The following is a 27,026-nucleotide window of genomic DNA, read 5'->3' on the forward strand; positions in this document are numbered from 1 at the left end:
ATGCAGGGCAGCTGCTGATGCTCTCCGCCATGTGCCAGGCGCGGGAGGACTACGGGGGCTGCGAGCCGCCCCGCAGGCGGCCCCGCGTCAGGTGAGAGCCCGGCCCAGGCCTCTTCAACCGCCCCCTCGCCTGGCCGCAGAGACAGCGGGGCGGGAGGCCAGTGGAGCCTGGGCCAGGCCAGCTGGGGCTTGGTGCCCGCGGCCTGCCCGGTCCCCTGAGCCGCAGAGCGGGGTTCTGGGGACACCGCTGCGTCTACACTGGGGGCTAGGCCGGCGTAGCCAGGCTGCTCAGTCATATCGATTTCTCACCCCCCTGAGGGACATAGCGCTGCCAGCCTACATCCCGGGTCCCGACCGGGCTTGGGGGGCTTGCAGTGCCCAGCACAATGGGACACTGCTCCTCGCTGGGGCCTGTGGGTGCTACAGTACAGAAGTATATAGCCACAAGGTGACAATTACCTTGTCCTGCAACTATTTTACTCACCCCGTAGTGCTTTGGCCCTTCAGAGGAGAGAGAAATTGAAAAGTGCCCCTGGACCTCATCTGGCCAGATTATCACATGGCCACAACTGACCTAGCACAACTGCAGCTGTGTATGTGCAAATACCAGCTTGAACACTTGCCTTCAGATTTGTGCTTTGAAAATGGGACCTGACATAATGACATGTGGACTGAGATTTGTATAGTTGGAGGTGATAGCTGGTCAGCTCCAGGGCTAATAGTATAACGTAGCCTTTTACTGCTAGGTCACTGGTTGCGCTACCACCTCCCGTGCGTACATAACCTCATCATTTCAGTCTCTCTAGTTCCCACATCAACCCCAAATCCATTTATTAAAAAAATGCAACTCTACTGCGCCAATCCTTCAGCTCTGTACTTACAAAGCACCTGGTATCTTCAAAGTGTTCAAACAAGCTGATGGTGGTTTGCGTTGCTCTTTGCGTGACGGTGGGTCCCTACAGTGGTAATCGGTTCGCTCTGATTGTCTCTTTCCCTAGCTGTGCGCAGAAGTGCATGAAGTGCAAGGAGGCCTCTCCTGTGTTGGTCATTCGTGTTGGAGATGCCTTTTGCAAGTAAGAGGAAAACAGCCGTAGTGATTTGCAAGAGGAAACCCTGTTCAGAAGGCCAGAACGTTCCCATCTTTAGATCCTCATTTACTGCTCTTTATCGATCTGTTTGAAATAGGGCTGTTTACGAGGAGGGTTGCAAGGGAGATTCAAACCAACTAGCTAATAAAGAGCACAACAGTTGTGTGCAGCAGCCTGAACTCATTCAGGAATGTGGGGAGTTGCCCTGTAAGGCCCTTGCTTTGGATGTGTATCTTTTTCTTTCTGCAAAGAGCCAGTCACTACCATTGCATGCAAGTGGGACTGTGATGCAGAGCCCTAGTTATGGAGAAATGGGGTATGAGCGTAGGAAAAGGGGGAGGTGGTTCACTCCCCCTTTTTTTTTTAATTTGGAAAACAGACAGATTTAATCTGCCCCACATTGTTTTTATATGAATCTCGGAAGTTGATTTTTTTGAGCTCTGCAGGCCAGATTTTTGAATGCTTGGGTTTGCAGTTGCATAGGCAGTTTGTAGGGGTACTACTGTGACTGGGAGTACAACCCAAGCAACGGCACGCACACAAGTGATCGGGACTCTAGTTGCAGTTAGCAGTGGGCATGCGCATACCTGCACGCCTACGGTCTTTGCAAATGTGGCCTTCTCATGCCTTGTGCTCATTTTTACCTGACAGCTCTGGACTGACCTCTCCTTGTGTCTGGCTTAACTCGACCATTTGAAAAGGCAGCAAACCCTTTGAAATTGATACCTGTCTTTGTAGACCGGAACTTTTCCCTCTTGGGCTTTTGTTTTGTTTTGTTTTGTTTTGGCTGAGAGGGATCCAGCAAGCCTGGTTTCTCAGACTGGCTTTAAACTGGATCTTCACAGACTTCTGGGTGCCCACACTGGAACTGTCTTGCTGTCAGACAGAAGCTAATTGATGAGATCTTAAGGGGGACTCATTGACTGACTTTGCTGTCAGGCAAGGTAGCAGGCAGTTCCCTGTGCCTCCCGGTTGGCCTGTGCTGGAATCAAAGGTTTATTAGCAGCGAGATGTGGGTGCCTGAGGTGCTGCCTGCCAAGGCTGGGATCTCGTGTAAGGTTGGGAGTGTCGTTTCTAATGACTTACATGCGTGTTTGTTTCCAAGGGCCTGTTTTAGGGAGTATTTTGTTCACAAGTTCCGTGCGATGCTTGGGAAGAATCGTGCCATTTACCCAGGAGAGAAGGTAGAGTCGCTTTTTGTGTAAGGGCGGGGATGGATGTGGGAAGGAGAGGGGGAAGCAGAGATGGATGGTTAATTCTTTCTTCTGTCTCCCTTACAGGTTCTTCTTGCGTTATCGGGTGGACCTGCCTCTAGCTCAATGCTTCGACAAGTCCAAGAGGTATCTTGTTAGCTGTTAACTTGTTAGCTGTTAGGAACAGTGAGAGCAGTTAGCTGGAGGAAGGAACAGCCACCTGGACTGTAGCAGGGGTGTTAGAGATGGTTAAGAGGAGGCTGATGAACAAGCAGAGAGGAAAGCATTGCTTTGTGGGGTGAGGGACTGGATCTCCTAAAAGGCCTGTCTGCTTCTGTATGCCCTCGTGTCTAACCTGTAGAAGTGCAATCAGTGAATGTGGCTCCTTAGATGTTCTCACAACTCCTGTCCAGTGCACCTGCAGCTCCCTATTCCCAAAAGGTGGGAAACTCACAGCCCCCGGGGAAGTCCAAGTGAGGGGAGCATCTAAGCTATGCCCACAGTTACCGTGACTGCATCCAAATGTCAGGGTCCAGGTCAATGTCTGAGTGTAATCAGATGTCAATTATAATCACTTGGTGGAGGCTGGGGCCTTCAGCCCACGAGATCTAGGTGTGTTGTTAACTAGAAACATTAGGCATCTCTGCCGGGGCTGTGGGAATGCCTCTCTAATAGCCAGGATTAGAGAAGTCAGACCTGCCCTCTCTGCTAGATCCATGGGATGCTGCTAAGATATGCAATCCCGAATTACATTTCCCAGCGCTTGGGGCGAGTGGCTCATTCCCATTTCTCTTCTCAGGGGCTGAGTCGGGAGACAGCCAAGAAACTGCGCTTTATACCAGGCATCATCTATGTTGACGGTAACCCAGCAACCTGCCCTGCTCCCAACCCATTCTGAGCATGCGGTCTTGGGTCAGCCTACAGCCAGAACCCTCTAGAATCTGCTGACGCTGTCCAGCATTAAGAGAGCCTGGTTTCAGATAGTCCCCCTCTCACTGTTAAGTCCTGTCTAGTTTCTCCGCTCTCCTGTTACTGGTAGTGTCCCTTCAGGCCTGGGGAGGCAGGCTCCCCTAGCAAGCAGTGAGATGGCCGGTGCCAGAGTAAACACATTGGAAATGGGGGGTTAAGCTAGTCTGGTTCAGTGACTGGCACCCAGGGGAGGCATACTTCAGACACACAGGGCATGCAGGTGGATGGTGTCCCCTTTCCAGGAAGGGTCCAGCAACTCAAAGGGTCCCACGCCCCTCCAGCCAGAGCTCCCGGCATGGGCTCAGGAATAGGGCGCTCAGCCTGATCCACCACTCACAGTATCCCCTCCTCAGGCAGCAACTTCTTCAAGCAGCTTCCCCCTGTCCTGGTTCTCTGGTCCCCCTGGGCAGGAAGCAGGGGGAGATTCCTTCCTGTGGGAGGCATGGTGGACTCGGAGCCTCTCACTGCCCCCTCTAATTTCCTTGCCCTCATGAATGGGCAGGAAGAGGGGAAGTTTCCTCTGTTGTTGCCCTGACAGACTATTAACCCTTCCCCTGTCCAGCTGAGGGTGGGGTATGTGTACCCCTATCACTGATAGGGAAAGGATAGCTAGCTGCTTTCTTTAAATCCAAAGAGACAAGACGCTGGGCAGCTACACCAGCCCCCACTATGAGGCGGTGATGGACCAGGGGGTTAGTGCACCAACTGTGCTTCCATCTCCAGAGACTGCAGAGCAATCCCAGTCTGGACCCTACCCGAGCACAAGTTAGTTGGACATGCCCTGCTGAGCCCTGTGCTTCATTTCCCGACCAGATGGGCACTCTCCGCCTGGCAGCACCAGCAGGCTGTGAGACTATAAATAGGATGGGTGGAGCAGCTCTGCTTGTTTGAGGGTGGGGATCCTCCTACCTCTCCCAACGTCCCTGGGAGTGGGGTTGAAAGGGAGTGGGGCCTGGCTGGAGGATTAGTGTATTTCTTCTGGGTTCTTTTGCTGGGTTCTGCTGCTGACTCAGTGGTGTAGCCTGTTTGACTAAACTCACACTTCAGTCTTAAAAACATTCAAGAGACCAGCCAGTTGAACTTAGCCAAATGCATTGTCCAAAGAGAAACCAGTACAACGTGAGGAGACGAACGCACCCTCTCGCGGTGGGTTTGCCGTGCATGGATGGGGTGCTTCCAAGATCTGCATTTCAGCTAGCGGCATTTAGAGGATGATTTTACAAGTTACAAAGCTCTTTATATGTCACTGAAGTCCAAGCCCTCCGTTTGGACCGTTCCTTTACTTATTGGCCTGTTTGTTCCTTATCTTTGTTGGGATACTAGCACTCCAGGGATGTGAAGGTACCTCCCCATGGGACTGGGGCAGAACATTCATGGATTTTGCCTTTGACAAGTTTCTTATTTTCTAATGCCAAAGCTGACTTCAGCTTTGCAGAGCGTTATGGGGTACTTGGCATGGATAAACAGAATTGTGGGAAGAGCATAATTCATTCAGTTAACATAGCTTCTCAACACTTAGCTACGTAAACCCATGCACATACACCTACTCATATGCTGTGTATGACACCGAATGTGTATTGGCGAATACTGCATATGGAGATGAGGAAGGGGTGGATGCATCTAAAGTTCTGCAGCATGGCTCTGGGCTGCCCACGGAGAATCCAAGTCCCACCTGGAGATGATCTGGTCTGGCAGCCTGTAGGAAAGTGGAATGCTGCTGGGAACTGCTCCCCAGTCTGCATTCCTGTCTTAAAGAGAAGGGTGGCTGCAGTTTGGTCCATTGGATGCAGCCTTTAAGGCCTACAGGCCCGTATCCTCACTGCCCAAGCGTTGGAGAGCCCCATCGCCATGCCTTGTTAGTTGGTGAGGAGGGTAGATGTGGCTGCATGCCTTCTGGGTTGGCTGGAGCGTCCTAGGCCACCTCTTCAGAGATGGAGAAGTGTCTCCTGCAAGGCAGCTAACTCTCCTCATCTGGCATCTCTTGTTTGCTCCTCAGAGGGAGCTGTGTGCGGACAAAGCCTGGCTGAGAGAGGGGAGACGCTGCTCCAGATGGAGACCATCCTGCAAGCCTCAGGGTTTCCATATCACCTGGCCCACTTAGAAGAGGTAGGGTGGGGTCACGGCCCTGCGGAGTGCTGAGGCAGACACTGGGCAAGAAATCACATGCCCCAGCCCCCTCCCCCCCCCTTTCACTGCAATTCCAGGTGCTGGGGGAAGAGATGAGATGGATGAGATGTCCGAGGCCCCTGCTCAGGACGGCCACCTGGTGCCCTAGGAATGAGGGGCACAGATTTGTCCAGTAGGAGCTGATGAGGCTGGGATGCCCTGAGCCGTGATAGGGCCTGAAGGAGACACTGAGGTGGCAACATTTGCAGATAATACAAAATTACTAAAGATAGTTAAGACCCAGGCAGACTGCAAAGAGCTGCAAAAGGATCTCTGAAAACTGTGATTGGGCAACAAAATGGCAGATGAAATTTAATGTTGATAAATGCAAAGTAATGCATGTTGGAAAACATAATCTCAACTATACATATAAAATGATGGGGTCTAGATTAGCTGTTACCACTCAAAGAAATCTTGGAGATAGTTCTCTGAAAACATCCACTCAATGTGCAGCGGCAGTCAAAAATGCGAACAGAATGCTGGGAATAATTAAGAAAGGGATAGATCATAGGGCAGAAAATATCATGTTGCCTCTATATAAATCCATGGTACGCCCACACCTTGAATACTATGTGCAGATGTGGTCGACCCATCTCAAAAAGGATGTATTGGGATTGAAAAAGTTTCAGAAAAGGGCAACAAAAATGAGCAGGGGTATGGAATGGCTTCCATATGAGGAGAGATTAATAAGACTGGGACTTTTCAGCTTGGAAAAGCGACGTCTAAGCAGAAGATACGATTGAGGTCTAGAAAATCATGACTGGTGTAGAGAAAGGAAATAAGGAAGTGGTGTTTACTACTTCTTATAAACGCAAGAACTAGGGGGTCACTAAATGAAATTAATAGGCAGCGGGTTTAAAACAGAAAAAAAGTTTTTTCACACAACACAGTCAACCTGTGGAACTCCTTGCTAGAGGATATTGTGAAGTCCAAGACACTAACAGGGTTCAAAAAAGAACTAGATAAGTTCATGGAGGATAGGTCCATCCATGGCTATTAGCCAGGATGGGCAGGAATGGTGTCCCTAGCCTCTGTTTGCCAGAAGCTGGGAATGAATCACTTGATGAATACCTGTTCTGTTCATTCCCTCTGGGGCACCTGGCAGTGGCCACTGTTGGAAGACAGGACACTAGGCTAGATGGACCTTTGGTCTGACCCAGTATGGCTGTTGTTATGTATTAGAGAGGCAGCCTGGTGTGAGCGGGAAGCTGGAACTGGGACTCCTGATGTCTAATCCCGTCTCTGGCACAATCTCCCTGGGGCTCTTCTGTTGTCTGGGTTTTGCCAGCTCCTGAGGCACTGATCTCACTGTAATGCAGGTGCTTATTGTGGCTAACAGGATCCATCCTCTGCTTGCTCCGTGCAGGTGTTTGACTTGCCCAGCTCCATCCTGCAGCGTGCGCCCCACAATCCCGCAGGCCCCAAGAACAGCTACAAGGAAGCAGTGGAGGGCTTCATCCACCAGCAGAGGCGGGAGGAGGATGGAAGCCCCTCTCTCCCAGAGAGGCAGATCCAGGAGAAGCTTACCGAGGTCAGCCTGCGAGATGTGCCCAGAATGGAGGGGCTGGCCACCCCGGAAGCCAGGCTGCTGGCTGCAGTCCGGACTGAGCAGCTGATCCAACTCTTTGGGTCCGTGAAGACCTTGACGGCTAAAGAAGAGCTGCTGCAGACCCTGAGGTGAGCCCCGTCCAGAGTGCTGTGGGGTGATGGGCCCTTGTGCCAAGGGCTGCAAGCTTTGCCCTCTCTGACCCTGCCACCTGGGTGTTGCCCAGGAGGGGAGGGGCTGAGGAGCTTTTTCCTCTGCCTTTCCTGTCCTCCAATCCATCCCAGCATGCACTGTTTCCCAGCCATGATGCTGCAGCTCGCATCCATGGGAGCGTCTGTCCATCGCTCTCGCATCAGGCCCCCCAGCGAGCACCAGGGACCTCTGCTGCCTAGGCCACTTGCCTGCACACGCTGGGTATCGCAAGACCTTTGGATCTCCCTTCTGGGCCTTGGGAAAGCCCAGCCCTGGTAGTCATCTCCCCCCAGCTCCCTTGAGATCTCGTCTCCCTCCTCTGAAGCCCCCATGGAGAAATGGGCTCTGCTGCCCCACATGGCCCCTCTGCCTTGCCCTGGACACAGCAATGGGTGGGAGGCTTGCTGTGGGACCTGGTGTCCGTGAGGAGCTGGCCAGGGCTGATGGGCTCAACGTATCTGTCTGGGTCCGGGCCGCAGCCCTCCCTCACTTCTGGGTTCTCCTCCTTCAGGAACCACCTAATCCTGCACACGGCTAGGACCCAAGAGTACTCCAAGGTCATGATGGGAGACAGCTGCACCCGCCTGGCTGTCAAACTGCTGACCAACCTCTCACTGGGGCGGGGAGCCTCCCTCGCCATGGACACAGTAAGTGCTGGCCATGGGCGGGAGGGCGCCTGGAAGCAGGCATCTGAGTTGGGTTGGAGTCACTGGTTACCCAGACTCCACTGTTCGCCCCTTTCCCCAGCCGGAGGCCTTGGTCCGAGTGCTGCCAGGCTGCTGTGCTGTGCTGGAGACGCGCTGCACTGTGGCCTCTCTGCTCTGCCTGGGCCATGGCAGCACTAGTGCGTTGTGGTTTATCGGGACCTCAGGGAGAAGCTGGCACTGCCACAACTGCTCCATTGTCTTCGTAACTGAGTGTGCCCAGGGCCCACAGCTTAGTGCTGGGTGACTGTATAATCCACCCATGGGCCTGGAACAAGGAGTTGCTATGTCCCTGATCTTCTCCAGCTGCCTTAATGCCTTTAACAGGCTCCCTGCAAGTACACGGGCGTCGGAGCGGAGCAGCGTGCGAGCTGCTGTATGCGGCAGCACGGGGATTCTGATCTGATCAGTTTCTGCTCCGTGCTCTCCAGGAAGGGGAGGTTTTCCTGCCTGTGAAATTGACATTTCTCAGCTGCAGCAGCAAACGCTGGAGCTGGGACAGATGTCATTGCACTGACTGCTCAAGCTGGGGCTTTCGGTCAGGTGAGCTGCACCACATCCTTCTGCTTCCCTTCACAAGCTGGAGCGAACGCCTTGCGGCCCCGGCTCCAGCCAGGTCGCGTTAACCCTTAGATTGCGGCTCCCAAGCACTCGGGGACTGGCTTAACAGAGAGAGATACTTGGGATCGTACGCCTTCACCCACTCGTTCCCGTGGGGCAGGTGCTGGAACCGACGGGAAGTGACTCGGCCAAGGCCAGAGAACCCAAGAGTTCTTGGCTCCTCTCTCCGTGCTCAGAGCAGACCAAGCGCTGAGTTAGTTTCTGACGGGAGGCCAAGGAAGAAAAAGATAAAGCTACAATAAAAACTAACTAAATAAAATCTGATTCTCCCACCCTGAAAATCTAAAGGAGTTAGGGAAACCGAGTCCCTCAGCGAGTCTCTCTCCGTGCAGGGCTTCTCGGACGATCGCCATGGCGACGTGGTGGTGGTGCGGCCCATGAGGGAGTACTCCGCCAAGGAAATCGCTTTCTACAACCACCTGTTTGGCGTTCCCACGGTCTTCACTCCTGCCTTGGACACCAAGGTAGGGGGCGTGCGGGTCTGGGCCAGCTGCCAGGATAGCGCCTGCCGGGCACTGGGCTCTTCCGGCAGGTCAGTGGCACCTCCTCTTGGGCACCCCTCTCTCGTCCCAGCCCAACCCACGGGCCCTGCAGCCTTCCCAGCGGTCAATGTGTCCTCTTGGAGAGCCCTGCAGGGCAGGGACTCCGGTGCCTCTGGCACCAAGGGGCACTTTCCCAAGTGCCTGCCTGCAGCGAGGCCAGGGCTCCAGCCAAAGCAGTGAGGGCTGGGGCCCAGCCGATGTGACTAGGGGAAGGCTTTGGCAGATTAGCCTAATGCCCCCTCCCCTGGGCACTGCAGAGCTGGGCGGGGTGCCGATTCCATCACTCCAGGGCCTCTGAACACCTGTGGGGATGCCCCAGCTGCTCTGCTGTCATCACAGGGGAGTCCTGGGGCGGGCGTGGGGGTTGGAGCCAGCTAGGCTATGAGACTCCGTGAGGATTTCTCCCCGGCCCAGGCCCTGGAGAAGGCCAGCATCCACCGGGTGATCGAGCGTTTCCTCTATGGGCTGCAGGCAGAGTTCCCCTCGACCGTCAGCACTGTGTACCGGTAAGGGCAAGCCCCTGCACCTCCCCTACCCCCACCCCCCGACAGCTGTGCAGACCTTGGTGCTGCTCAGCTGGGAACCGTAGGGACGGCTTCGCCCTGGAGGCCATTCGCCCGCCTTGTAGGACCAGACCTTGGTGGGAATGACTGGAAGCTTCAGCTTACGGGAGGGTCAGAACTCTGCAGCGCCCCTGAATCCTGACCCACAGCACCTCCTGCTGCATGGGGAGCCCAGGGCTGAAATGGCATGGGCGGGGCTACAGGGCACTGATTGAACTGTGTGGGGAGCCTGGGACTGGAGTCAGGCTTGAGGGGCCCCAGCAGAGCAGGGTCGGGGAAGCCCAGGGCTGGAGTAGTGGGGGACATGGGAGTGGGGCAGTTGCACAGTTTGAGACTTACCGTTGCTGTTGAAGAATTGCCCCTGTTGTGCCCAGGCCTTGGTGAAGAGGGAGGCCCCGTCTGCCTGCACGAGCTGTGAGGGCATCACTCACAGTGGCACTGGCTGCCCTGTCGCTTGGCACTAACCTCTGGGCATCCCCCCTCTGGGCTGTAGGACGGGCGAGAAGCTGAGCACGACCCCTGGAGATGCTGGCCCTGCTGCTGAGCCCGAACGCTGCCTCCTGTGTTTGTGTGCCCTGGACACCAACGTGGGTATGTGCGAATGATGCTCGCCTGCCCCCAGCCAGCGCAAGGTCTGTTCAGTCAGACCCCTTGCCCTGAAGGGGGCAGCCTCCCCCCTCCGCAGGATCCCCTCTGGCTGATCTAGGGCAGGGCACCAACAACTGCCCTCCTGGGTCAGAGCCCATCCGGCTCTGGCCTCTCACTGCCCCCAGGAGCAAAGCAGGGGAACCTGGCCATGAGTGCGGGGCTGGGGGGCCTAGTGATGCAGCCTGGCTAAGGGCTTAACTAGTCCCTTTTCTCATCTGAACTAGGGGCCTGGATATTCCCAGGGCCCCCCGTGCAGAGGAACCTGCCTCTGGCTGTGCTTTGCCTGGCAGAGGGTGTCTGAACGCCAGGGCTGTGGGGTTTGCCATCCTGGCTCGGGTCACTGGCCGGCCCTGTCTGCTCTGCCAGGGGGAGGCAGATGCCCGGCCTGCTGGATGGGGAGCAGAAGCCCGAGGGGCTCTGACTACCATCTCTTTGGTGCAGAGGACGGCTCCGCTTTGCAAGCCATCCTGGTCTCGGAGCAGCTGTCCCAGCAGAAGCTGCCAGCTGCGTCGCCTGCCGGGAGAGGGTGCTGCCCGGGGGCAGAGGAGAAGAGAGGATGCTGCATGAACACGACAGGTCCAGGGTAAGGCATCTCCAACACAGCAAACCCCAGCCCAGGATCCATCGCGGGGTAGGTGCGCTGCTTGGAGTGGCACTGGCCTTGTGGCCCCGCACGCGCTTCCCATCTGGGCCTACACTCCCTAGCAGCTGCGGCACCATCATCCTCAACTGCCCCCAGCTAGCTCGTCACAGGAACCCTGCAAGCAGAGTATCCCTGGAGAGAACTGGCCCTGGCCCTCTCCTCACTTCTGCCTTCTTCCCTCAGGGCTGACGCCCGGGCTAACATCCTATCTCTGCTCTGCTACGGCTGCAGACTGACCATCAAGGACACGGTGAGCCCCACTGCCCCTCAGGGGCTCTGCTGCAGCCCAAGCCAGGCTGCGGGGGGCAGTCCCAGCCCTGCTTTAGGCACCCGGCAAACCTGGCTGTCTAGTGGGGTGGGTCTCCTTTGTTGGCAAGACTGTGATCCTGGAGGAGTCTCCTTCGAATCCCAGCTTTGCCCATCAGCCCCTTGCCCCCATCCAGGGCTACGGCACAGTGCCGGGGTGGGACACGCCCTGACGCTCCATGTCTGCTGCGTCTGCACGGACCCCAGCAGCACAGGGACAGGGGACGCTGGGGGCAGCCCGTCACTGCTGCTCTGTTCTGTTACAGATCTGCCTGGAGAGCCTCCCGCTCTACGTCCGCTCGGAGGCAGAGCGCAGGAAACACAGGTACGAGGTCGGGTGGGCTGGCGCCATCAGTCACCGCGCTCCTGCGGCCTGCATCAGAGCTTGAGCCCTGGGAGAAGCTGCTGCCCCGGGGCCAAGTTATAAGCAAATCAGAGGCAGAATCTCCTCCTTTGCTATAATATTCAGAGTGTGACCTGAGCCGGTCGGACCAGGCCCACGCTGGGAGCTCACAGCCCAGTGTGGCAGGGGGCTGAAATGGTGGTTGTCTTCCAGGGCTGCGATGAAGCTGGAAATTCAGGAGTTCTTGCTGGAAGATGAAGCTGTGACTCCGGGTGAAAGCTGACAGGTGGGCAGGACTCCCTCCTCTGGACCACGCTCCCAATGAGCTCTATGCATCCCTGGCTGTCAGGGCCCCCGGAGCAGCCAGAGAGCAAATGGGGCCCAGGCCCAGCCCCGTCCAGGCTGGGCTTGAGACCACCGGGGCCCTGTGGCAGCGCATCGGGCCTGCCTATTTCCAGGGTGCTGGGCCCAGCTCTTGTTCACTGCCTGCCCCTGGGAGGCGCCTGCTACCTGCACTGGCGGGGAGGAGGAGACACCTCGCAATCCCCATCCTTTTCATGACTGGGTCTAAGAGGAATATGTTATTTTGCATCCCCTGACGTACAGCTGGATTGGGGCCCTGGGCTGACTCCCCAGTCTCGAGCGGGTGAGGCCAGGCTGAGTCAGGCTCTCAGACTGCGCCAGCCCTCAGTGGAGCACCCAGCCGGGAGGAGGCAGCTTCACGCCCGCCTGCGCAAGAAGATGGATTCAGTCGGTCACACTAACAGGCCACGGCTTGGCTTTTATTAGAGATCTGTATAAATAAACCATTTGAATTTTAAAAAAACCTACAGTCCTGCTGGAGCGAGCCCAGCCCTCCCCCCCGGAGTTCCTGGGGGCGGGGGACGAACCAGTCCTGGGGCAAGCAGAGCTCCCTGCTCTGCGCTGGGCTGTCTGCTCGCACAGGGAGCAGTGGCTGCAGCAGCATATCCCACGCCCTCTGCAGGCAGGGCAAGAGCAGCAGCAAGCCCAGCACCGCCGGGGGGCTGTCAGGCCAGTGGGACCCTCTGCTTGCACCCATGAGTGCTGGCCAGCGCTGTGCTGGGGGGTGGGGAAGGTATTGCTTTGGAGTGTTAGTGCAGCCGCATTCAGGAGCAGGCCAAGGGGGCAGGTGGGCCAGGTTTTGCCTGCAGCAGGGTTGGGTGCGACTGCGGCCGGCTGGCTTGGATTCTCCCGCTGCAGGAGGGTGAGCCCCTCTCCCTCACAGGCAGGCACAGCTGCTGATTGGGTTCCAGAGTGCACCCCCCCTTCTCTCAGGGGTGCTAACAGCCTGGCAGCAGCAGGGCTGGAAGGCACTGAGGTGGGGTGGGGGGTCTTCACCCAGCTGCCTTTAAAGGACTCACTAGTTGTAAAGCAGTTAAACTTCCTTTTAAAAAGCACAAGCCCAGCCTGCCCCAGATGCCCCCTCCCCCACACGGGTGGCGCTGGGCACAGCTCAGACCCCCAGGCGGCCAGGGGAAGGGGCTGGCGGATCGCCTGGAGTGCTCGGCCTGGGGCTCTCTGGCTGGGCTGGCTTAAGGCCTCAGTTGTGACGTTCCAGGGATTGGAGGGGGCCTGCAGCAGCAGCGATCGTCCCGGGTGGCTCCCTGCTACTCCTTCTCCCGCGTCCACTTGATCATGGTCTCGGGCGAGCGGTAGAGGAAGATGAGCTTGGCATAGAGCTCCTCCTCCAGCTCCAGCTCGCCCGTCTCGCGCACCAGGAAGATGTCCTGGCACAGCTTGAGGATACGATCTACACAGGGCAGCTCCTCGAACATGATGGAGTGCGAGATCTCGCTGAAAAAGCCCCGCACGAACTTGCCGATCACCAGCACAATGGACACATAGAGGCCCATGATCCTGCAATGGGGCAAGGGCAGCGGGGTCAGCCCTTCCCTGCCCCCCAGCACCGCATTGGGGGCAGAGCCCTTCCCTGCAGCTGCTGGTCCCTGCTGCTTCGGGCCTGGTTCCAAGCAACAGGGCCGGCTGGACTCCTGTTGGGAAGCCAGCAAGCTCCAGGAGGCTACCCCAAGCGCACTCCTGTGTTCCTTGGGGTGAGGGATGGGGGGCACCAGGAGCAGGAGGCCCTGAGCTCTGCTGCCAGCATGGCCGTTTGGACCACGGTAGGGGATAGGCCAGGGAGTCTCCCCAGAAAGGCCTCCAGGCCACAGAGAGTAATGCCCCACTGAGCCCAGGGGCTTCCCAGGGCCAGTATGCCCCCCTCATACTGCAGAGGGGGACACCCTCCCTGCCTTGTACCAGCAAGCCCAGGGGTTGCTCTGATACTGCAGAGGGGGCACCCTGCCCCCCTCCCCCCTGTACAACAGAGGCCTGGGCTGCCATCCTTCTGCCCCCTCAGACTATAGAGCAACTAGGCAGCCCCCCAAGGCTGCTATCCCTCTCCTCCCCTCCCCACACTGCAGAGCCCTGGGTGGCCCCAGGCTGGTGCCCGGTGGGGGCTGGTTGTGGAAGGGGCCCTGGTACTCACCCGTAGCCGGCCAGGAAGCCCAGGCTGGGTGGGCTGACCTTGTCATTGAAGATCACCATGGGCAGGATGTTGCAGGCCTGCTGCTGGCACTCACTCAACTGCACCACCCACCACTCCAGGAAGCTGTCGTTGCTGCCCCCGGTGCCCACGCGCTCCCGCTTCAGCTGCACCTTCACACCCAGGTAGCTCTCCTCCTCCTCTGTGGGACAAGGGGGTCAGGGCTGGGGGCTCGCCCCCCACTCCAGCCAGGCGGGACACCTCCCCCAGCACCCACCTGGCTGGCTTCCCGGGCACTTAGCCCAGCCACCTCCCAAAGCGGCTGCTGCTAGGCCATGCCCCCGGCAACCCCATCCCACAGTTCCTCTGCCAGGCCCGACCCTGCAGCAGCACTCTCGTGGCCTGGCAGCCCAGCAGCTGGAGAGGCAAAGGGGGCCATTTTCCCCTTGGCTGCCCCCCTCCAAGGAACCGAGGCCCTAACACTGCCAGCAGCACGGAGACTGGGGACACCCGTCACCCTAGAAACCAGGGGCTGAGCCCCTGCTCTCTGGCACCCTAGAGCAAGTTCCTCCCCACACCAAGCAGCCCCAGCCCCCATGGCTCAGACTCCAGCCCGCTCACCTGGCAGCAGCTGCTTGACAGGGTTGGCCTCTGGGCCGTTGGGCGCACGGATGTACGTGGGGAAGAGATGGGGGACTTTCCTGCAACACAAAAGGGGGGTGAGGGGAGCCAGGCCGGGCGTTCCTGCACCTCTTGGGGTGGCCAAGCTCTGGGGAGAGCTGGGCACAGGGTGACGGCTGGGGGGCTGTCAGATGGCTCGCACGGCGCCATTTCTCGCTCCCTGACAGGCTATTCCCTCCGCATGGTGCAGGCTGGTTCCCTCCCGGCTGCGCTGTGGGGATGGGTCTTGGCCCAGTGCTCAGGGATGGGCCCCCAGGCCTCGCTGGACCCAGCCAGAACCTGCCCTTCATGGTATTCACCTGAGTCACCTGTGACTCCACCCCACCCCAGTCACTCCACTCAGAGTCCTGTAGCTGACTCAGACCTGCCCCCCCATTATCAGGCCCAGAGCCAACCCCCCACTCCTGTTGTGCTCTCCCCAGAGCCCTGCAGGGAGAAGCTATTCCTCCCCTGACCCCCGTGACGTGTGATGCCCTGGCACTCCTGCCACTGGGCAGCCAATGCTTCATTGCAGGGCGGGAAGGGTATAATCGGAGGTTTCCAGCCCCTCCTCTGCTCCCCCGGGTCTGTCCCTGGGGCAGGGCGGCACGGTGCCTGCACTCACACGGGGGTGTCCCTGGTTCCCTGCAGCAGGTTGGCGAGCTCGGTGCGGACGGAGGTGCCTGGCTGCAGGTCAGTGGTGTGCTTGTCGAAGGTGTGCTCCACGGTGCCACCCTTGCCCAGGTCCCTGCCCGGAGAGAGAGGGAAGGCAGGGTGAGCTTGGAGCAGGGCGCAGGCCCTGGGGGCGGCAGAGCCCCCTACCTGATCCTGGCCGGTACCTCTGGAAGGTCCAGGTGAGCCGCAGCGTGATGTCCGACGAGCCATTCAGCAGCTCCCGCCGCATCTGCTCGCGGCTGGGGGGGCTGATGCTCCAGAGCGAGCCCGAGCTGCCCTCGATGCGCGCCGTCACGATGTCCTCGTAGCCGTACAGCGTGATGAACTGCATGGCCACCTGCCAGTGCCAGAGATGTCAGGGCGGGGGGGCAGGGCAGGGCGGGGCCCCAGCCATGGCCCCTGGCCCACAGCCCCCACCCGACAGCCCTGCCCCAGCCCCTGCCCCTCACTGACACTGGGGGTGGAGAGAAAACCCCGCCCGACAGCCCCGTCCACCCATGGCCCCCGGCCACAGCCCCACCCCAGACACAGCCCCCACCTGACAGCTGCCCGCCCTGAGGGCGAGAGAAGGACCCGCCTGGACGCCCCGCCCAAAGCCATGGCCCCCGCCCACGAGGCCCCACCCCAGACACAGCCCACCGACAGGCCTTGCCCCCCTGCCCTCCCTGACACTGGGCGAGGAGGACCCTGCGACAGCTCCATCCTCCCCGAGGGCGGGGAGAGACCGTCGGGGCGAGAGTGTGGGGCAGGGCCCCTGCCCGACAGCCCCACACCTTCAATGGACCACCGAGGGGGCAGGGAGAGAGGTTCAGGGTAGGGGTGGAGTGGACAGGCAGGGACCCCGCCCAAAAGCCCTGCCCCAGCCCCAGCCCCCGCCCCCCCCAATCACTGACACCGGGAGCGGGGAGTGACCATCAGGGTGATAGAGTGTGGGGCAGGGCCCTGGGCTGGAGCAGTCACTGCCTTTGTGCACATTAGGCACAGGCAGGCGTGGGTGCGACTCCCGCCGGGTGCAAAGGGGGCAGGCTCTGGCCTGGCAGCAGGAGCAGGGCATGGGCAGCCAGCACTGGCAGCAGCCCCACTGCCCATTGGGAGGAGATGGGGACGCTCGGTCCAGCCCATGCCCATGGGTACCTCCCAGCATGGCCCCTCTGTGGGGGAGGATGGGTGAGTGTGAGCACTGCCAGCCCCTCCCCAGGCCCCCACGCTCATCCCCTGGGAGCCAGGATCTGCCCCTCACCCCCACACCACGGCTCCGCCTGGCCACACCCCCACAGCTGGGGGGTGGGCCCCTTACCGGCTGCCTTTCAAACTGGTTGGTGAGCGCCTCGTAGTCCTGGGGCGTGAAAGGCTGGATGGACTGCTGCTGCGCGCTCATAGTGAAGAGCGGCTGTGAGGCAGTGGGGAAGGGGACCTGAGGTTAGGCAGGGGAGCGGGTGGGGACAACCCCAGCACTGGCACCCCCAAGGCAGCCAGGCAGCAGCACCAGCTTCCTCCTGCCGTGCTGCACCCACTGGGAACCCCCGGGGCAAGACTGAGCAGGTCGGGGCAACAGGAGCTGCAGCCCCATCTGGCCGAGGGTCTCAAAGCATCTTGCGGACCCTGCGTGCCCAGGGTTACAGGGGGGCAGGCACAGCCACGGAACCCAAGAGCCCGGGCCCTTACCCTGATACCTGCCCTCGCTGCACCGAGGGGTGCACAGGCCAGGCCTCCCCAGCCAGCGGCCCCGACTCCCTATCCTGCCAAGGGGCAGTCTGAGCCCAAATCCAGAATGGTTCCCAGCCCCTCTCCCTCTCGCCACCCAGCAGCCAGAGCTGGGCAGGGCCCCGGCACCGCCCTGGTGGTGATCAGAGTTCCCCCCCGTGGGACACCCGGGGCCTGGCCTGGCCTGGCCATTACCTCGTAGCCCCCCAGCTGGAGGGTGACGGTGACGTCGATGGGGTGATTGACCACACCCACCACAGAGCGCACTAGCGACATGAAGAGCAGCGGGAACCAGATGATGCAGATGAGGAAGAGGATGATAAGGCCACCCATGCCATACTTGACAATCTTCTTCTTCTTCTGGCCCTTGGGCTGGGGATATTTCTGCGGGGAGAGGGCGGGCTCAGCTCGGGGCCAGTGGGGCTCCCAGCAGGCACTGCCCAGGCCTGGGAAGGGACAGACCCCTCTGGCACCCTGCCCCGCGAGATGGCAGAGCTAATGGCTCAAGGCCTTTCCCACCCTCCGGGGCACGAGGATCACACTCAGTTAAAACCTCAGTGACTGCGGAGCGCATGGTCTCCCCACACACCCCCGCGGATACCCCTCAATCCCAGCCCTGGCCCCCATTATTTGACCCTGGGCTCCTTGCAAAGCAGCTCAGCTGATGCCCAAGCCCCAACCCACATCCTCCTGCTCTGCCAGTCCTGGACTCCGCCAAGCAGGGCTATCAGCTGAATCAGAGCAAGCCACATTCTGGGGCTGAAGAAATGCCAGGGACTGAGCTGAGATCCTCAAACTCATTTCACTTGTCCTGGAACTCAGAAAGAGCTTGCTACACCACCCAGCCCTGCACCCTACCCAGCTCACCTACCCTACCCTGCCCTCTCATGTTCTCCACCCTACCCTGTCCCTAATACCCTTTCAGCTTCAAGTCCCCAGGACTGGGCATAAGAACGGCCAGACTGGATCGGACCAAAGGTCCATCTAGCCCAGTAGCGTGTCTACCGTCAGTGGCCAGTGCCAGGTGCCCCAGAGGGAATGAACAGAACAGGGCAATTATCAAGTGATCCCCTATCGTCCATTCCCAGCTTCTGGCAAATAGAGGCACAAGGATACCCAGAGCGTGGAATCTCTGATTGTCTTGGCCAATAGCCATTGATGGACCTATCTTCCATAAGCTTATCTAGTTCTTTTTTTTGGCCCTGTTACAGTCTTGATCTTCACAACATCCCCCGGCAAGGAGTTCCACAGGTTGACTGTGCATTGGGTGAAGAAATCCTTCCTTTTGTTTGTTTTAAACCTGCGGCCTATTAATTTTGTTGGGTGTCTCCTGGTACTTGTGTTACGTGAAGGGGTAAATAACACTTCCTTATTCACTTTCTCCACAACAATCATGATTTTATAGACCTCCATCACACCCCCTCTTAATCATCTCTTTTCCAAGCTCAACAGCCCCAGTCTTTTTAATCTCTCCTCACATGGAAGCTGTTCCAAACCCCTCATCATTTTCGTTGCCCTTCTCTATACCTTTTCCAGTTCTAACATAGCTTGTTTGACTGCTGCTGCACACTGAGCAGACGTTTTCAGAGAACTAGCCACAGTGACTCCAAGATCTTTATTGAGCGGTAACAGCTAATTTATGTACCGTTGGGATTATTTTTCCAGTGTGCATGACTTGGTCCGTAACATGTGGTGACATGGTCCCAGTCAATACAGGGATAGTTGAAATCCCCCAGGATCACTGGGTTTTCTGTTTTCGTAGCCTCTCAAATCTCCCTGAACATGTCACAATCCCCATCACCACCTGGGCAGGGGGTCGGCAGTACCTTCCTACTGCTATGCTCTGATCACGCAGGCATGGAATTCCTAGCCTCAGAGATCCTAAGGGACGGTTTGATTCATTTAAGATTTTTACCGTATTGACTCTGCTTTCCCACACAGCGCCGCTCCCCCACTAGGGCAACCTACTCTGTCATTCTGCTATTACTGCGCCTCATTGATTATCACCGTTCCACCAAGTGTCTGGCATTCCTATTTGATAATAGCCTCATTTCATGCCAGCCGTCCTACATCACCTTTCTTAGTATTTAGGCTGCCAGTATTTGTAGAGAAAGACTTGTACATTGTGTCACTATTCAGCTGCTTGCCTTCCTGTGTTATATTTAAATGAGACTCTTGGATATTTGACTGTACCTCACTAGCTCCTCCCTGGACGTTACTAGCTTATTTCCCAGGGTACAGAGTTCCCCTTCAATGATTTCACCCCTACGGGATGCGTCTGCCTGAACCGTGCGCTCCTCCACACCTGTCGGCTTAGTTTAGAAAATGCTCTCTGACATTTGTAGCTGTATACGCCAGCAGTCTGGCTCCACTTGGGTTTAGGGGGAGCCCATCCTTCCTGCCTAGGTTCACCCTTTCCCAAAAGGCTGGGGGTGGGAGCATGCCAGGTCTCCGTTTCCAGCACGGCATGGCGCAGGGCGGTGGGAGGGCAGCAGGGACGGGGAGCCCTACCTTCTCAGTCTCCCGGCTGCACTTGATGATGAAGATGTTGGCGTAAATGTCCTCCACGCACATCCAGTTGGAGAGGGACAGGGTGGTGTCAGTCCAGACCCAGTCCATCACGGCCCGCAGCTCCACTAGGAAGGGCACCAGGCGAAACCTGTTGTGGGCAAGGGGAGAGTGAGCGGTCACCGGCTGCACCCTGGGGGGAACCATCTGCCCTCTGTTCACCCTGGGTACCCCTCCCCAGGATCTCCTGCTCAGGGGCAGCCCTGGGGTCCTGGCCAAATGCCAGGATGGTCCATCCCATTCTACCTCCCCCGGGGTCCTGGGAACAGGATCCTTTCTCACTCCTGTTTCTTGCATCAGTGCTGTACAGTCCCTGCACACTCCTGGGGAGTGAGGCTCAGGGGTACGGGGGCCAGGGTGGAGCCCATCCCAGCTGAGATCAAAGGGCAGGTCCCCGTTACCCTTGGAAGAGGAAGAGATTGAGGTGGTTGTATTTTTTGGTCAGGAAGTTGCCCAGGATGCGAGTCGGGTAGCCGCAGCGGATCTGATAGGCCGACAGAGCAAAATAGATGCACTTCACGAAGTACCACAGCTGGGCTACTGTGTTCAGGCTGAACATCCTGCAGGGGCAGAGCCAGGGGGAGAGACGTCAGTGAGACGGGGAGGCCGGCAGACGTCAGGGCAATTTGTGCATGACTACAGTTCTCAGCTCCTGCCTGGCCAGGCCAGACCTCGCACAGCCTGTGCATTAAGGGGCTGTGTAATGAACAATTCGCACTGAGTGCGGACGTCCTGTCTGCAGACGCTCATCGATCTAGCTGCACCCCCCCAGGGAATGACCTGCCCAAAGAAACCAATGACAAGATGGGAATAGAAACCAGGCGTCCAGTCTCCCTAGAACCTGGACTTTGATTACAGGGCCACCCTCCTCTCTGGAACTATGAGGGTCTGGGCTGGGATTATCTGGGAGCAAAGCGCTGTGCAGTGCCCTCATCTTCCGGACCGCTGGGCCTGGGCTGGAGTGAATGAGGTGCCCGACGGCTGCCCCACCTTTCGGTGACTGCTGGCAGGATGAAGAACATCCAGAGGTGGATGCCGAAGACCAGGATGACCTGGAAGATGAGTTTGCCCAGCACGGTCTTGCGGAGGTAGAGGGCTCGGTCGATGACCATGGTGGAGAACTGGATGAGCAGCATGACCAGGAAGGCCTCCGGCACCTGGTCATCTGACAGCGAGGAGGTGATGTCAGCAGCGGCCGAGTGTTTCTGGGGGAAGAAGAGAGATGGGCCATTACAGGGCACAACGCCTAGCCGTGGGCCCGGCTGGGTAGCCCAGGAGCCAGCCCTGCAGGAAGGCTGCAGCAGGTTAGCGAGGCAGGGGTCTGGCCCAGAGCAGTGGGCGCTGCAGGCCCCCGGGAGTGGCCAGCTCAGCAGCCCAGCCCTGGGCCCGGCTTACCCCAAAGGCCCAGAAGCCGAAGATGATGATGATGAAGTCAACCACGTCTGCCAGGAACATGAGGGCGTAGACATCAGTAGCAGCTTGATACTTGGTGTGCAGGATGGCGCAGAAGAAGCCCCGCAGTGGCTGGTACATGTTCTGTGCCCTGAAAGTAGGCGAGGAACTCAGACCAGTTGGGCTGCTCAGCCAGGGCACCCCGGGTACCCCCAGGCAGCTGACCCGGGTCCCGACAGGCAGCCAGGGGCCCACCAGCAGCCATCCAGCAAATCAAATGTTTGGTTCATAGAAGTGGGCATCTCCTCCCCTCCCGCACCTGACAAATCTCTGGGAAGGGGGTGGCAGAGACAGGGTTGGGGTGTGCAGTGGTGGCAGGCTCGGAGGCTGTCCCTCCAGCTGAGCATTGGGGTCACTTACACAGCCAGGAGGAAGAGCTTGACTCTGAGTCCAGCAGACTTCAGCTTCTTCCGGGCTGGGCTGTGCTTCTTCTCTTCCTTCTCCTCCTCCTCCTCCTCCTCCTCCTCTGCCGTTCAGAAATCAAGGGTTAGCCCCAGCATGCCTGGCCCTGGTGGGCTGGGGGCAGCAAGCATGTGGGGTTCTGCCTCTCGGATGGGTGGGGCGAGAGAGCACTGTGCTCTGCACGGACGGGCACCCCCCAGCCCTCTTTGGCAGCAGGTCCCCACAGTGCCAGGGTTTCTAAGGGGATCCCAGCAGAATGGCCCAGCAACCCTGCCAGGGTCCTTAGTGCCCCCCAGTGGGGACTGTGCTCGCACCCCCAGACCCCCCCGCCCATGTACCTGCCACTGTTGCTGCCACCTTCCACTTCTTGGTCCACCTCCTCTTCTCCTTCTTCTTCCGGAAGCGCAGGTGGCTCCCCTTCTGCCCCTCCCCGGCCCCCTTCTCCTGGAGCTGGGGCTCCAGCTCCAGCCCTGCTGCCACCACCTCTGCCTCTGTTCCATTCGCTGCTGGGAGCTCTGCACCATCCCCCCTGTCCAGCACGGGTGGCAGCTCCGCTGCCGGCTCTGCTGCCTCAGCCTCACGCTTCTCCTCCTCCCCCCGCTCGGCCTCGCGCTTCCACTTGGCGAAGGCATCCTCCTTGTGATCCCACAGGCCGTAACACTGCAGGGGAGGGAGCACTCAGGGTCAGTGCCAGCCGGCTGGGGATCGGGGCCTGGGGGTCGGGATCAGGGCACTGCGGTGCCCAGCCTAAAGCTTGGCATGGCATGTCCGACTGTGCTATCCCTCACCAGGCGCTTCCCAGGATTCAGAAGTTGAGCCCCCTCCAGTGAAACAAGCCCCACCATGACCTGTGTGTGTTGTCAGAGGCTGGGCACCAGACACCTTCCCCCAGCTAGCACTGTGCCCCCCATCACCCTCCCGCTTCCTTCCCAAATTATTAACCACTTATGGTACCACCACTGGCACCTACTGAAACCCGGGGGTGACACCCTGCTCCGAGCAAGTGTCTCCAGCGCCCTGACCTCAGACAGACGTGCTGGACTGATTACATTGGCCTCACTGCTCGAAGACGGCCAGAACCACGAGTGACTGATTTCTGTGCCAAGGAGCCATTCAGAGGCTATCTGTGCCCCCACCTGGTCCTACGCCCCCAGGGGTGTACCCCTAGCTTTGGGAAAGGCTGCCACCCCAAATTCCAGCACCCCACCTCTGCTACCAAGCTTCCTGGAGCTTGGTGGACCCAGGGCTAGGGCCATCCCCCGCCTGGGGCAGTGAGTCTGAAGGCCTGGCTCCCAAGAGTTCAGGCAGGTGGCCCCATGGCAGCTCAGCCACAAGCTGTACACATCGCCCCAACATCCCCCAGCTCTTACCAGCAAGAGGGAGCGGTGGAAAAACAGAGCCATGAGCTGGACAAGATCAAACTTGAGGTAGCGGTCGGTCTTCTCCAGGCCCAGGATGCGTGGCGGGAAGAAGGGCTTGGCATCGTTCCGCACCAGTGAGGAGTAGCTGTTCCAGGGGAAGAACCCGAACTGGAAGAGGTATTTCACCACCACCACCACCTGCGGAGGGGAGAGGGGATCAGCAGGGAGCCCACGCGCACCCTCAGAGCTCAGCCGCAGCCACACACCTCACCCCACTGTGCAGCCAGGCAGGACCCAGGGCTCAACAAGCCCTGCCCCAGCCCAGTGGGGGGCAGAGTGAAGGCTGGCTTCCCTGCCGGCACGTGGCAGTGCCTGCATTTCCAGCGCCCAGGAGCCAGCCTGGAGCGGGCACCCACCTCGGTGAAGACAATAGCCGTCATCCAGAAGCGCTTGCTGGGCCGCGGGATGGAGAGCATGGCCCACAGGAAGACCAGGATGGGCAGGAAGAGGGAGATGATGGACGCGGACACCATGTTGTTGAGGATGATGATGAAGTAGCAGAGCAGCTCGGAATGGGCAGCCACAAAGTGGTACAGGGCCAGCAGCAGCTTGAGGAAGCGGTTCTGGGACTGGTAGAACTGCTCCGACTCCTCCAGCTCCTGGAAGTACTTTTGCCTGCGAAGCACAGAGCCAGATGTGGGCTGATCCTGCCTGCGGGACCAGGGGATACGCTTGGTGCGCCCGGTGCGCCCAGCGATTGGATAAGGGGCTTGCTCTGCTACCAGCTAAGGGAAACGCTCTCCAATGGCAGAGGCCTGTGTTTGGGGTGCTGCCCCCCTGGAGCAAGTGCCATTTACACAGGAGCTGGGTCTTCTTCGTGTACAGGCCTGCTCTGCCCACCGGGAGCCTAGCAATGCCTTCCCCAGGGATCCCCCCACACCCCAGCGCCTGCTGCCCTTTCACTGCCCATCTTTTGGCTCAGGCAAGCTGCACAGGACTCCAGGAGCCCAGAGCAAAGGGCTCTCTTTCTCCCAGGGCCTGGCTGAGTTCCTGGGAGATCAATGCACAGACTGAACCGGGTCTCTCACCTCCATGTGCAGAGCACTGAGCCCCAGGGGTACTGCCTGGAGCTTCCGGCCATGGGGGATGGCGGAGCAGCCATGGAGCAGCGACGCAGACTAGAGGCTGCCATGCACACCGGGGAAATGAAAGAGCACAGCCCGGTGAGCAGGTGGCTGCTGCAGGCTTCGGAGGCTAGCTCCTTCCTAGCCAGAGCCATGCTAATTTGCATGGCTTTCCCACAATGCTTTGCATGGACCCAGCTCTCACTCTGAGCCTTCCACTACCTGTTGGAGAGCAGCTCGCTGGCCGTTCGGATCCGGTTCCTGGGATACACCAGGAGCTCCTGAGACCCCTGGATCTGCTCCACATCCTCCTGGGAGCCCAGGGCCATTATCTGCTCCTCACTGTGGTAGCCAGTTGTCAGGGGAGAGGTGGTGTCATCGGTGCCCTCAGCCCCACTGCTGAGAAGGTCTCCTCCGTCACACCCACTGGGAGGGCAACGAGCACAGGGTCAGGCTCTCCCTGCACAGCCAGGGCTTGCACTGGGGGAAGCATTACAGCCCCCTGGCCTGGGCGATGCTGGGCTCCAGAGGTGGGGATGGCAGGGTTGGTGTGGCAGGGGGAAAGCCATAGTGCTGCCCCCGGTGGTCATGCAGCAGCAGCACAGGTGGCAGGAGGGGAGGAGCAGCAGACCTGGCTGCCATGGGGGAGGGATCACCTGGGGAGCAGAGAGGTGGCCGGAGAGGGCACCAGGCTGCAGAGAAGGAAGCAGAGTAACCCGGCTCCAGGCTGAGCTGCCCTGCCCAGGCCCCCTAGACCATCTATGCACCTGCCTTGAAGCCATGCTGTTGTGAGAGTCCACGGTGGAGGCTGCCTGCAGGCCCGTTTCATCGCCCGGCGCCGGCTGGTACAGGTCATCCAGGACCCCGCTGTGCACCTCGTCCCCCTGCCAAGGGAACAGCAGTGTCACCCAGCGCCCCTCGGCCTGGCGCCTGCAGCGCTCCTCCCCCCACCCACACCTACCTGGCACAGCTTCTGGGTGAGGACGTATCTCTCCACCCACAGGACGGTGGACATGTCCCTGTGCTCCTTGGTGAAGGCGTGGAGCCACTGGGTGAGCCCGTCCACCATGGCCTGGCACAGCACCCACAGGAAACGCACCATGTTCAGCGCCCGCTGCACCATGTTGCTTCTCTCTGCAGGCAGGGGGAGAGGGAGGGGACAGCTGCTTTCTGGAACCGCGGCACCCAGCTTCAGGAGGGGCCCCCCTCCACCCAGAGCTCAGGGAGGGCCCCGGCTGGTCTCCCCCCGGCTCACTCAGCGCCTGGCTGCTCTCACAAGGGCCCGGCAGCACCGCAGGCGAGGTGAACCCCAGGCACCTGGCTGAGTCCCCTGCTCCCAGCCCAGAGTGGGGCTGGAGGCCCACACGGCCCTGGCCTTACCACGCTGGGCTTAGGGTAAGTGATGCCCCCTCCCTCCTGCCGGGCACAGAGCAGAGTTCAGTCTGGCAGCCCTGCCACCTCCTGTCAACCCCCTTGGGGCATGGCTGTGCTGCCCTGTTGGCTGTGGGCACGTCCCCTCCCCGGGCCCTGGGGGGAGCAGGGCAGGTCGTCCCCACGGGGAGCGCTCTCTGGCCGATCCCACTCTGGGTGTGCGGGGGGAGGCAGTCAGGGCTATAGGGTGCCTGTGCCATAGGGGACATGAACCCCCAGCTCTCCCCATCTCCCAGAGCTTCCCATCCACCTGTGTCCTCCTCCTCTTGGTCCTCAGGCTCTTCAGGCACCTGAGCCTCACAGACGTCTCCGTCTCCGTCATCCCCTGCAAGGCAGGGCAGGTTACACCCCTCAAACCAGCTACCTGCCCAGCCTGCCGCCCCCAGACGGTCACGCTCAGCCTCCATGGGGCTCGCCATCATCATCCCCTCGGACTGGCCCATGACAAGGCTCCTGTGGAGCCTGTGGGCAATGGGTGGGGAGCAGGGCCCCTCTCCAGCAAGGATTACCACATACGTCCTGGGGAGGGGAAAGGAGCCATTGGGGTCAGGGGGAAGGACACCCCTTCCCCGCGTGGGGCTGGGATGCTGCTGGCCTCCCCAGGTGTGACACCCCCTCCAAGGGACAGGACATGCCCAGCCAGGGCTCCTCCCAGCTTGGGAAGGGACATGCTGTGAGCCCAGAGGGCTCCCTGCCCCCATCTATCTCAGCCAGGGCGAGCCGGGCAAGGGGCATAGGAGGGCAAGGCAGTCCCACCTGCTGGCGACTCAGCGTCCTCCTGGTCCTGCCGCTGCCGCTCCTTCAGTGCAGACTTGGTATTGGTCACCCAGGCCTGATACGCCAGCTGGAGCCGAGACACAAGGGGCAGAGCTCAGTGCCTGGCAGCTGCTGGCCCCACTGCAGGCATGGCCTGCCCAGAACCAACCTGCCCCGCCTTGTGAGCAGAGGGCAGGCAGTTCCTGCCCAGACACGAGCTTCCCAGAGGTTTGTGCCAAAATACCACCGGGCTCCACAAACTATCTAGGGTGTCTGCAAACCTGCCTGGCATTGGAGTCTGGTCCTGTCTATCCCCAGGGACGGCACTGCCACACTGACCCACCACCAAGGGAGCCCAGGGGCCGTCTGCAGCCTGGCCAAGGAGGGTGAAAGAGGATATGGGATGGAGACTGACAGGCACAGAGGGGAAAGCTGAGGGCAGGGGATGGGGCTGGACAGAGGAGAGACAGATGGATAAGGACAGGGATAGGTGGACAGAATGCGACTGGATGGCCGGACAGACGGCCGGACACCCTGTTTGTCCAGCCATGACCATGGCTAGCAGGTGGCTGCCCGGCTCCAGCAGGGCCAGCTGGGGGCTGCCCTTACCTGGAATGCACTCTGCTTGGCTGGCTTCTGCTCCTCCAAGCTGGCCTCCTCCTCCTCCTCGCTGTCCGACTCGAAGAGGAAATACTCACCCGAGTGCAGCACTGTGGGAAGCCGGGGGGAGACAACACACAACAGCTGGTGTCATGGAGGGACCTGCAGAGGATGCAGCCCGGGAGGGAAGGTCCCTGCCCCCACCTCCCAGACTCCTGGTGGGGGGGCAGGAATGGCACTCAGATTAGCCCCCACAGCACTGACGG

At 59.5% G+C, this 27,026-nt stretch overlaps 3 protein-coding genes across 7 annotated transcripts in view; 1 reads left to right on the plus strand and 2 right to left on the minus strand.

The window, feature by feature from the left end:
- CTU2 (cytosolic thiouridylase subunit 2) overlaps positions 1-12,350 on the plus strand; it is a 65,974-nt gene extending 53,624 nt beyond the window's left edge. The window contains exons 2-17 of one of the 3 annotated variants that reach the window (XM_032764273.2): positions 25-91; positions 999-1,073; positions 2,194-2,272; positions 2,369-2,428; positions 3,081-3,141; positions 5,247-5,356; positions 6,783-7,093; positions 7,666-7,801; positions 8,812-8,943; positions 9,436-9,527; positions 10,078-10,175; positions 10,674-10,815; positions 11,059-11,125; positions 11,448-11,506; positions 11,738-11,810; positions 12,131-12,350. In XM_032764273.2, the coding sequence (XP_032620164.2) occupies positions 30-91; positions 999-1,073; positions 2,194-2,272; positions 2,369-2,428; positions 3,081-3,141; positions 5,247-5,356; positions 6,783-7,093; positions 7,666-7,801; positions 8,812-8,943; positions 9,436-9,527; positions 10,078-10,175; positions 10,674-10,815; positions 11,059-11,125; positions 11,448-11,506; positions 11,738-11,807 (1,554 nt within the window). In that variant the 5' untranslated portion in view covers positions 25-29 and the 3' untranslated portion in view covers positions 11,808-11,810; positions 12,131-12,350. Of the gene's footprint in view, positions 1-24; positions 92-998; positions 1,133-2,193; positions 2,273-2,368; positions 2,429-3,080; positions 3,142-5,246; positions 5,357-6,782; positions 7,094-7,665; positions 7,802-8,811; positions 8,944-9,435; positions 9,528-10,077; positions 10,176-10,673; positions 10,816-11,058; positions 11,126-11,447; positions 11,507-11,737 lie in introns of those variants that run through there. The other 2 variants (XM_032764272.2, XM_075073890.1) reach the window with 2 other exon arrangements.
- LOC142047955 (piezo-type mechanosensitive ion channel component 1-like) lies at positions 12,251-21,089 on the minus strand. The gene is made up of 11 exons (XM_075073825.1): positions 21,030-21,089; positions 20,625-20,839; positions 20,036-20,194; positions 19,578-19,725; positions 17,262-17,450; positions 16,660-16,752; positions 15,527-15,699; positions 15,313-15,435; positions 14,649-14,728; positions 14,069-14,229; positions 12,251-13,402 (listed from the first exon to the last, which is right to left on the minus strand). The coding sequence occupies exons 1-11, from the start codon at positions 21,087-21,089 to the stop codon at positions 12,272-12,274; spliced, it is 2,532 nt and encodes an 843-aa protein (XP_074929926.1). The 3' UTR covers positions 12,251-12,271.
- The window catches only part of LOC116815698 (piezo type mechanosensitive ion channel component 1 (Er blood group)), a 98,014-nt gene continuing 83,267 nt past the window's right edge, over positions 12,280-27,026 (minus strand). Inside the window, exons 31-51 of one of the 3 annotated variants that reach the window (XM_075073876.1) lie at positions 26,770-26,870; positions 26,161-26,248; positions 25,655-25,729; positions 24,935-25,107; positions 24,745-24,857; positions 24,196-24,399; positions 23,266-23,524; positions 22,859-23,047; positions 21,827-22,148; positions 21,447-21,547; positions 21,030-21,177; positions 20,625-20,839; positions 20,036-20,194; positions 19,578-19,725; positions 17,262-17,450; positions 16,660-16,752; positions 15,527-15,699; positions 15,313-15,435; positions 14,649-14,728; positions 14,031-14,229; positions 12,280-13,402 (exon numbers count right to left, since the gene is read on the minus strand). In XM_075073876.1, the coding sequence (XP_074929977.1) occupies positions 21,103-21,177; positions 21,447-21,547; positions 21,827-22,148; positions 22,859-23,047; positions 23,266-23,524; positions 24,196-24,399; positions 24,745-24,857; positions 24,935-25,107; positions 25,655-25,729; positions 26,161-26,248; positions 26,770-26,870 (1,700 nt within the window). In that variant the 3' untranslated portion in view covers positions 12,280-13,402; positions 14,031-14,229; positions 14,649-14,728; ... (6 more) ...; positions 20,625-20,839; positions 21,030-21,102. Of the gene's footprint in view, positions 13,403-14,030; positions 14,230-14,648; positions 14,729-15,312; positions 15,436-15,526; positions 15,700-16,659; positions 16,753-17,261; positions 17,451-19,577; positions 19,726-20,035; positions 20,195-20,624; positions 20,840-21,029; positions 21,178-21,446; positions 21,548-21,755; positions 22,149-22,858; positions 23,048-23,265; positions 23,525-24,195; positions 24,400-24,740; positions 24,858-24,934; positions 25,108-25,654; positions 25,730-26,160; positions 26,249-26,769; positions 26,871-27,026 lie in introns of those variants that run through there. The other 2 variants (XM_075073877.1, XM_075073878.1) reach the window with 2 other exon arrangements.

This window comes from Chelonoidis abingdonii, chromosome 19, assembly GCF_003597395.2.
Source record: "Chelonoidis abingdonii isolate Lonesome George chromosome 19, CheloAbing_2.0, whole genome shotgun sequence".
Taxonomy (NCBI): Eukaryota; Metazoa; Chordata; order Testudines; family Testudinidae; genus Chelonoidis; species Chelonoidis abingdonii.

Coding starts and splice junctions, on each gene's coding strand:
- LOC142047955 (XM_075073825.1), bottom strand. CDS start 21,089: ATGTTCCTGGCAGACGTGGTTGACTTCATCATCATCATCTTCGGCTTC. Junction 15,700..16,659: donor ACCAGTTTGAAAGGCAGCCG/GTAAGGGGCCCA, acceptor TGGCACTGGCAG/GTGGCCATGCAGTTCATCAC. Junction 14,729..15,312: donor GGAACCAGGGACACCCCCGT/GTGAGTGCAGGC, acceptor TTTGTGTTGCAG/GAAAGTCCCCCATCTCTTCC.